Source organism: Genypterus blacodes, unplaced genomic scaffold (assembly GCF_046128005.1).
Source record: "Genypterus blacodes isolate CSIRO-AG114 ecotype Tasmania unplaced genomic scaffold, CSIRO-AGI_Gbla_v1 ptg000157l_1, whole genome shotgun sequence".
Classification (NCBI taxonomy): domain Eukaryota; kingdom Metazoa; phylum Chordata; class Actinopteri; order Ophidiiformes; family Ophidiidae; genus Genypterus; species Genypterus blacodes.
This window is the reverse complement of record NW_027466958.1, coordinates 928,035-936,748: the sequence shown is the minus strand read 5'-3', so window position 1 is coordinate 936,748 and position 8,714 is coordinate 928,035. Positions and strand designations below refer to the sequence as shown.

Sequence of the window (8,714 nt, the reverse complement as noted above, 5' to 3'; positions counted from 1 at the left end):
CAGCTGAGCCGCGCGGCTAGGTGAAGTTTTAAAGCAGTGCAGTGCAAACACACATCACCGCTGTGTGTTCATGTTTGGATGTGTAATATTGTGTAATTCCTCACGTGTTTGTGCTGATATGATCATGTTACTGCGGTTTGTGTCCCAAGCATCATCTTTATTCTTACTTACATCTTTACTCTTACTTACGAACTAATTTTTAATGGATTTTTAATCTGGAAAACGCAAAAAAAAAAAGTAACTATGGGAAACTTGTCAATCAGATTTCCTAGTTTAGAGTAATACAACAGCTGGTAACACGTACAGGTGTGTTACATGTTACACGCCTGTACGTGTACGTGTTACATTGACTGTCATGAGCTGTCACAGAATCAAAACACTCTCTGTCGGTGAAATCTCAGGGGTTTGGTTTGATAACATGTAGTCATAATTACAGAGTAAAGATGTGTGAGCGGGCCCAAAAGATTATGATGAAGATAAACATATGCTTCATCATCATGTGTGGATCGCAATCAATCATGGGTCTAACACACTAACTAGGACTGTTTACATACAGCAGCTGCATCCGACTGTGAAGACAAAACGACCCTGACATGACCTTTCACCTAAACAGAGTTTGGAATTTGGCGTAGCTGTGATGTTTCTGAATTTGAGAAAACTTGACAATTCCTTCTGGATATATGAAGCTTCATCTTAAATATAAAATGTGTGTGTGTGTGTGTGTGTGTGTGTGTGTGTGTGTGTGTGTGTGTGTGTGTGTGTGTGTGTGTGGGAGTCAATTGATGTGTTGGAGCAAAGCTTTCACACAGAGTTAGAGAATGACGTCAGCGGCTTCAGTGGCATCCGCCCAGACTTCTGCACTGAAAGCAATACCAGGAACATTACCATGGCAACAACACACAACGCACACACACACACACACACACACACACACACACACACACACACACACACACACACACACACACACACACACACACACATATACCATGCTGTGGCAAAACACGCCGTCGCTAATGGAACAGACACACAAAGCGAGATGTGACGTACAAAATGTGTGCGTCACTCACAAAACTCAACACAATAACATACATGTTTACTTCAGCACTGCCTTACGCATCTTTTTCTTTTTCTCCATGTTCACCATAATCAGATTAAAACTGGCTTTAATCATAGTATGGTTCTATCTATTCTACATTTCTATACGTTTCTGCCTCCAACACATCACAGACACATGGTGGGAGTGGAGCGTGTAGTGTGTAGCATGTGACGGTACTGGCTCTGTGGCATACTGACCACTGGGTGCTCTTCTCTCTGCTGTGGATCTTTGGTTTGATGGGTGCAGGAGCTCCGGGGCGCCCGCGTCAGAGCGACACGCCCCGGTCGCTGTGCTGACTGGAAACTATCATCTGTGCCTGGCTTGTCTGAGGCCTCTATTTCTGGCATCAGGGCTCTGTGGAGGTGCATCCCAGGGTGTCACAGGGTGTCAGAGAGTGTCACAGGGTGTCACAGGGTGTCACAGGCCATCTTGTACGCAGAGAGGAAAGCAAGTCCCTGGAGGAGGAGCAGGAAAACAGAGATGAAGGCCAAGAACAGACAGATTGTCCTGGGGCGACGTTGAATACTCCACTTCATCATACTGAGAAGGAGACAGAGAGGGGGGGGGGGGGGAGAGACAGAGACAGATGGGAAAGATGTAGAGATGAAGGAAAGATAACAAAAGCCCAGACACGGAGCGATGGAAGAGAAGCAAACCATCCAGACAAATGGAAGCCTTAGCGACTTTAATACTTGAAGAAGTAGATGAATCTGCTGCCTCCTGTCACATCTGACCCCTCAGGCCACAGCTCTGCAGATGTCAGACTGAGACCTCGGCTTGGTTCCCCGCTCTTGCACGGTTGTTGATTTAGCCCAGCTGTTAGTGAATCAGTCAAGTAATCAAGTTTGTTTTTGTTTTGGCTGAGTATGAGTTGAAAACGTTTTCCACCATATTCTGTGACCGCTCAGGCTCTTAGTAAATGTCTGTCTGCTACTAGAGGAGGAAGATGATGAGTCACTTTGTTTTTGTAAAATCTATTCACAGACAGTGTGTCTGATGTTCACACACGCACACAGGGAGTGAGACACTTTTTCTATTTATGTATCATTCTATTTGTTGTGACTTTGATTCAAACACCTTGGACCTCACGGAGATTCTCTTTGGAGACTCACTTTCTCTGAAGCACAGCTCTATGCAAGTGTGTGTGTGTGTGTGTGTGTGTGTGTGGGAAGATCTGAGAGACTGGCACAACACTGCATGTGTCTCATGAGTAACTGAGCTTCAGACTGTGATGTTCAGTATCGACTTTATTTCGTGTCCCTCCAAATGAGCCGAGTGGCGTTTCAGTGCTCCCATCTTCATTCTGGCGGCTGGTCTGCAAACATCAATCCTCCCCTGGTGGTTAATGGGCTGCACCAGAGCGTTCGGGCTGCAGATTAATCATGATTGATCGCCTGCACGTCACCAATAACTAATTACTAATAAATGATATCATAGAAGTGTGATGGAATTTTATTAACAGGTAAATGCAGGGAGAGGAGGACAGGAAGTGACTTTTGTTTTCTAGTATTTTTCACATTTATGGGTTTAATATTTTAAGGTGTATGAGTTTGGTAAACTGAGCAACAAAACTTGAACGACCCGATGAGAGCCTTAGAGTACTGCGGTCATGATGAAGAGCACAGAGGAAGCAACTTCTCTTTGCACACTTTTTGAGTAAATGGACCTCATCTTGACGTTTCAGTGCCATGTCATCTAACACAACAACTAGTAACACACTCAGAGATGCTGCAGTACGCTCACGCACACAAAAGACATCATAAGATCACTGCCTGAGTTTTTTCCTAATAATTAAATCATTTAAAACCCAGTCTCTCTCCAATGCTGCTGGAGGTTGAAATGAGAGATCTTGGTGTGAGGGACTGACGGCTCTGCATCAAGCACACTCACGCTCATTCATGCTTGACCCGGATTCTAAGGTTGTCAGCACACAACAAAGTAAATACATTGTCCCTAATTATGCCTAAAGAGGATGAGAGTTTGAGTTGTAACTGTCTCTGTTTCTTGCCTCTCTCCATCTTTATTTGTTGGGATCATCTGTATGCAGCGTGCGGGAGGCATCCTGCTCGCCTCTGCCTCTTTCCCTCCATCTCCTGGATTTGTTTCTCTCTCCTCAGCTCACCTCTCAGCCCTCCGGCCCTGAGGCTCCTCACTAAACTTTACCTAATGCACTGTGTGTGTGTCTCTGTCTGTTGGCTCACACTTCACACGGCCACATGCAGCACTGATCTGTGATGGCAGCGCTCTACACCTCTGCCTCCATTTCACCTCTCTCTCTCTCCCTCTCTCTCTCTCTCACTCGCCATTAACGCTGAGAATAGAGTGCATGCATGCAAAACACACCAGACACACACGCTCATATGAATTATTCAGCTGTGTTCCTCATCTCTCAGTTGAAAAGCCCCTGTGCCCACGCATGGGTGAAGCATGCGTCCCTCCTGGCTCGGCGCTCGTCTGTGTCTTGTTGTTGGCTGCACGACTCTCTATTTGTTTCTCCTTTCCTTTCCTGTTCTAGTTGCCCTTCAGCCGTTGTTGAAATGTGAATTTGGGGTCCTCAAACACCCTCCTACACTCTCTCTGCCATGCAGTCTCCCTCTCAGTGCCAGCTATTCAATGGTGTGAGTACTCAGTCTCTCCCACACACGCCGACTCAAGCCCTCTCACTTTGCTCCCTTTGTCTTTAACACACACACACACACACACACTCCAAACCTCAGCCGTCATCACAGGTGGCATGAGGGTTGCTAAGATACCGCACTGAGCTCTCTGAAATAGGGCAGCACAAAGTAGCAACACACTTTACTACAGTCTGGATGGCTGTCATGAGAACAGCAGTAATGAGTGATGGTGTAATGATCGTTCAAGCTGATTAAGACTCATGAAAGCATTGACAGTAACTGTGTCCCCATGGAGGCAGAGATTTAAGTTCAAGCACTGTGACATCCTTTCATTTATCCATCCACATGAGTTTGTTTCTTTTCTTTCCTTGTTTTCCTTTCTTCCCAACGGTCTGAGCTCACATTACGTCGTCTGATGTCATTTGTTTACTATTGATCCATCTCCCCTTCTTTATTCCTGATATGTCCCAGTTGTTGTGATTGTTTTGTATCTCTTCTTTGCATTAATGTCTTTATTACAAATCCCTGGTTCCAATTAGAAAAAATAAATAAACATCCCAGACAAAATTAAACAAACTGACAAAATTGGCAGAAACGATAGACAGAGATAGACACAGATAGAGATAGATAGAGATAGATAGACAGAGATAGAGATAGATAGACAGAGATAGACAGAGATAGACAGAGATAGAGATAGATAGACAGAGATAGACAGAGATAGTCCTGACAGAGACTTGTTTTGGCAGAGACTGTGAGCCGGTGGAGGGATCCCAACAGCTGTGTGTGTGTGTGAGGTGTGTAAGCTTTGTCAGTCGACATTCTGCTTGCTTTCCCTCCTTTACCTGGCCAATCAGTGCTGCTTCACCTGCATGACTCATGTCTCCATTCTTACATTAGAGCTTCACAGAGGTAAAACACACAGGCAGCTAGAGTTCACATCTTCACCACAGCTCAGAGTTTATTGTACAGTCAGTACACACACACACACACACACACACACACACACACACACACACACACACACACACACACACACACACACACACACACACACACACACACACACACACACACACACACACACACACACACACACACACACACACGATCATTCAAACTGGCATCAACATAAAAACAGATCACATTGCTCTTTTCCCCCGTGGGGGTGGGGGTGAGGGGGCATTATGTCATTATTACAAACAACAGGGAGGAGAGAGTGGGACGGCTTCAGGGTTTGGCTCCAGAGAACTGAGCCTTTGGTTGTAAGAAGATGAAACTGGAGTTTAAAAAGAAGAGGTTGTTTTTCCCCAAGTTGCATCAAAATATGTACACATAAAAAAATTACAAAGTTTATTGAAAGACTAGTGCCATTTGAGAAAGACGGACTTTCCAAACTACCCTGCCAAAAACTAAAACAGTTGCTGGTGTTTGTTCCCAGCCCGGCGACAAAGTCAGTGGGAAGGAGGAGGAGGAGGAGGAGGTGCTAGGAGCATTTCCACACACACACCGCCAGGCTCCCTCCAAAGAACATGTACAGAAGGTTCTTCACCTCGTGCGTGACCTCAAAGCCAAATCCTTCGCCGATCACCACGTGCCACGAGCTGCCAAACTTCTTATCCATCGACTCTTTGATCATCTTGGCTGCACTCTGGGAGAGGAGACGACAAACAGGTGAGAGGATGGAGCCACACACACACACACACACACACACACACACACACACACACACACACACACACACACACACACCTCGTTGTTGGTGGCAAACTTCTCGCAGGCGGTCACACACAGCTCCATTGTCTCCGCCCTCATCTCCTCTGGCATGTCTGTGTGCTGCGGACACAAACACACATTATCTCCGTTAGTTCCGTTGTTTTCGTTCCATCCGGTCTGACCTGTTTGGCGAGAGACGCCTGTGAGCGATAACGGAGCCTTCTGACTGAACAATGAAGACGGCTTTGCTTTAACCTGCCTTACTTTTGCATTGATTAGAGCAAGACAGATCGATCAACCAATCAGCCGAGTTAAACAGCTCTTTGTTTACTCATACCCTGATGAGAGGGAAGTTTTGCAGCCTCTTGTAGTCCGCCTCCTCCCTCTTGCCTTCACCTGTCCCGGCCATCCCACCTCCTGAGGAGCACACAGGTGGAGGTGACGTCATTACAAACACAGCAACATACATTCATATGTTTACACAAATGTGACAACCTCTCTGCAAAGCTATTTGTGCTTTTGATATCGAACCGGATGAGCAGTTTTATTTAAGAGAAATACACGGTTTGGCGTCTTTAAAGAAGCAAAACAAAGCAAAACAGCTATAAACATAAGCAAAAGTTTTCTTATGATTGCTGAGTCACATATTCTGTGGTGAAAGACGCAGCTTTCGTGACATCTAAGTTTTATATGAACTTATCTGCGCTTCATTTCTATGTCCGCTTTCCTTTTTTAAATAAAGTTTATCAAAAGTTAGCTAGCATCACTCAGCCACTGTTAGCTAGCGATAACAACAGTGTCGCCGTTGTTTCCTAGTAACAACCGGTGCAACACTGTCAAACACTGACTAACTGCCCGTTAACGCCAATTCAACAAACCCAGATCACCGGGACAAACGCGTGGCCCGGTTTGTCACCATAGTTACCGTTTACTACTTAGAAATTAGCCTAGCATCTTGGCTAGCAACCAGGCATCTTAACACCGGTGGATGTTTTCTAACCTAATTTCGACTGATTTCATCTGAATATCTGTTAGATACGAGCTGCGTGGTGTTATCGGTTATTTTAAATATAGTATCAGGTGTGTCACTTACTTCTGTTCAGCAACGAAACATAAGCTCCGACTCCCTGTTTGGTTGTTAAGGAGACATTTTAAACAAGAGACGTCCGGACATAGGAAGCCCCGCCCACCGCCGCTCAGCGTTGTTCCCATTGGTTCAGAGTCTGTCAATCAAATGCACGACCAGTGACGACTATGACGACAGATAGATAGATAGATAGATAGATAGATAGATAGATAGATAGATAGATAGATATTCCTCTCTGCACCTCTCTTGTCCTCAGATCCCACAGAGTAATGGTTCAAGTCAGTGAAAACTACACTACAAGTGTAATCAAATGAGGTTTATTTGTACAGCCCAATATCACATTAAGAAAGATAAAGTATCACAAAAGAAAAGAGACGTGAGAAAGAAAGAAACGCGAGACATGAATGTGCTTATGTGCCCTTGACTTGTATTAAGTGGGGAACTGCTTCTTAAAAGGCAGAGATAGAGAGAGTAGAGAAAGGAGAGAGGGAGGGAGGGAGAGAGAGAGAGGCAGAGAGAGAGCGAGCGAGAGAGACAGCGAGAGAGAGGGAGGGAGAGAGCATGATGGTGAGAGAGGCTTCACAAAGGTAAGGGTTAGAGGGCTGGTAGGTGGGCTGAAACGGGAACAGGAAGACAAAGACGAGAGATTTAGACGGAGGCGCTTTTGTCAGAGGATGCACTTTAAAATTGCGAAGAGAGAGCGATGAAAGAAGAGGGGAGACCTTGAGGAAAGTATTCATTGTGATGGGAAAACATGGCGAGATAAAACAAAAGTGCTGCTTGGCTTAATGGAGGAAATGACAAAGAGATGCAAGCAAAGGTGAAGGACTGATGGGCCTGTAGGATGCAGCGGCTCACAGCTGAACTGAACATGTACGCTACAGCGAGAAGACAAAGTGCCACGAGGAAGACTGGCACACACTGTGTGTGTAACCAGGCATGAAGATGAGCTGCTGAGAGCCCCAACTGAGGATCTGGCTTCAGCATCGACAAAAGGCCAGGAGGGGTGTGTGCGTGTGTGTGTGTGTGTGTGTGTGTGTGTGTGTGTGTGTGTGTGTGTGTGTGTGTGTGTGTGTGTGTGTGTGTGTGTGTGTGTGTGTGTGTGTGTGTGTGTGTGGTGTGTTGAACGGGTCAATAGAGGATTTTCATAAATCTTGATGAGGAAGAGAAAGTAATTAAAGCATATCTATAATTCAGCAGGAGAGGAAGAGGAGCGGATGCTGGCGGGGTGAAGACCACATGTGACGGCACTAATGAGCAGAACTCCAGCTGAGAGAGAAGCAGAAAATAACTATCTGTGACTCACTCACAGACTGAGTGTTTAGCTGACTGATTCACTGACTGACTGAGGTTGATTCACAGTCAGACAGCGATCAGACAACAGCAACCTTCAATTCAATACAATCCTCACCATATCTGTTCCAGTTGTTATTCCTCTGTTAGGCCCTTGATGGGAGGACAGAATCAAACCTGAGATGCCATCTTATGGTTGAACATTGCATGAAATAGATTTCTTGTTGATTTCATATGCAGCTGACCTGAGCAGACCCAAACGAGCAGCAGCACCAAGAGCACACTGAGTGAAAATACACTGAACAGCTCAGAGAATATTCTGTCCACAGAGCCTCATCATGTCGTCAGGTCAGTTCTGTTCACAGAATATTTGGACTGGCCGTGAGATACCTTCTGTCCGGTGCTGAGTCATGGTCTGTATTGTGGAGTGTGTGTCCACATATCATCAGGAGGTGGCGCTATGATGCACAAGTTCGTGATTTTAAATCCCAAAGCTGACCTGACGTGATTCTATGGAATAGAAGCTGGACTCTGCTCAAGTCCGCTCCAAGCTTGGGTCTGAATTCATGGGAACAGAGCCATTTGAAGTAAGGCTCAATAAAGAACCAATCAGAAGGCAGCTCAGGGCCCGGGAGGTTGTCTCACTGGATGCATTGCTTTAGGAGACAAACGTACACGGAATGTACATCCACATTACAAACAAGGAGTTCACACTGCTAATACATGCATGTGTGTGTTATGGTCTGTCAGTTGATGTGTTAAAGATGAACTATAGAAACAGGAGACATGATGTTCTTCTTCTTCATGATCAATAGCATTAAGTCGTATTACACCGGCCATTGTCATTTGATAATCCGGAGTATAATTCACACTAGTGACTTTATTTCAAGTCTGAAACAAAGCC

At 45.4% G+C, this 8,714-nt stretch overlaps 1 protein-coding gene across 1 annotated transcript; it reads right to left on the bottom strand.

The window, feature by feature from the left end:
- Positions 1-4,883: 4,883 nt before the first annotated feature.
- On the bottom strand, positions 4,884-6,614 carry LOC143013613 (dynein axonemal light chain 4). The gene is made up of 4 exons (XM_076167300.1): positions 6,524-6,614; positions 5,768-5,847; positions 5,467-5,550; positions 4,884-5,365 (listed from the first exon to the last, which is right to left on the bottom strand). The coding sequence occupies exons 2-4, from the start codon at positions 5,837-5,839 to the stop codon at positions 5,201-5,203; spliced, it is 321 nt and encodes a 106-aa protein (XP_076023415.1). The 5' UTR covers positions 5,840-5,847; positions 6,524-6,614; the 3' UTR covers positions 4,884-5,200.
- Between the last annotated feature and the right edge of the window lie 2,100 nt (positions 6,615-8,714).

What these genes read in the sequence shown, in the direction of transcription:
- LOC143013613 (XM_076167300.1), bottom strand. Translation starts at nt 5,839, where the DNA reads ATGGCCGGGACAGGTGAAGGCAAGAGGGAGGAGGCGGACTACAAGAGG. An exon ending in AAAACTTCCCTCTCATCAGG is followed by an intron (nt 5,551 to 5,767) that starts GTATGAGTAAAC and finishes TTGTGTCCGCAG; the next exon opens with CACACAGACATGCCAGAGGA. An exon ending in AGTTTGCCACCAACAACGAG is followed by an intron (nt 5,366 to 5,466) that starts GTGTGTGTGTGT and finishes CTCCTCTCCCAG; the next exon opens with AGTGCAGCCAAGATGATCAA.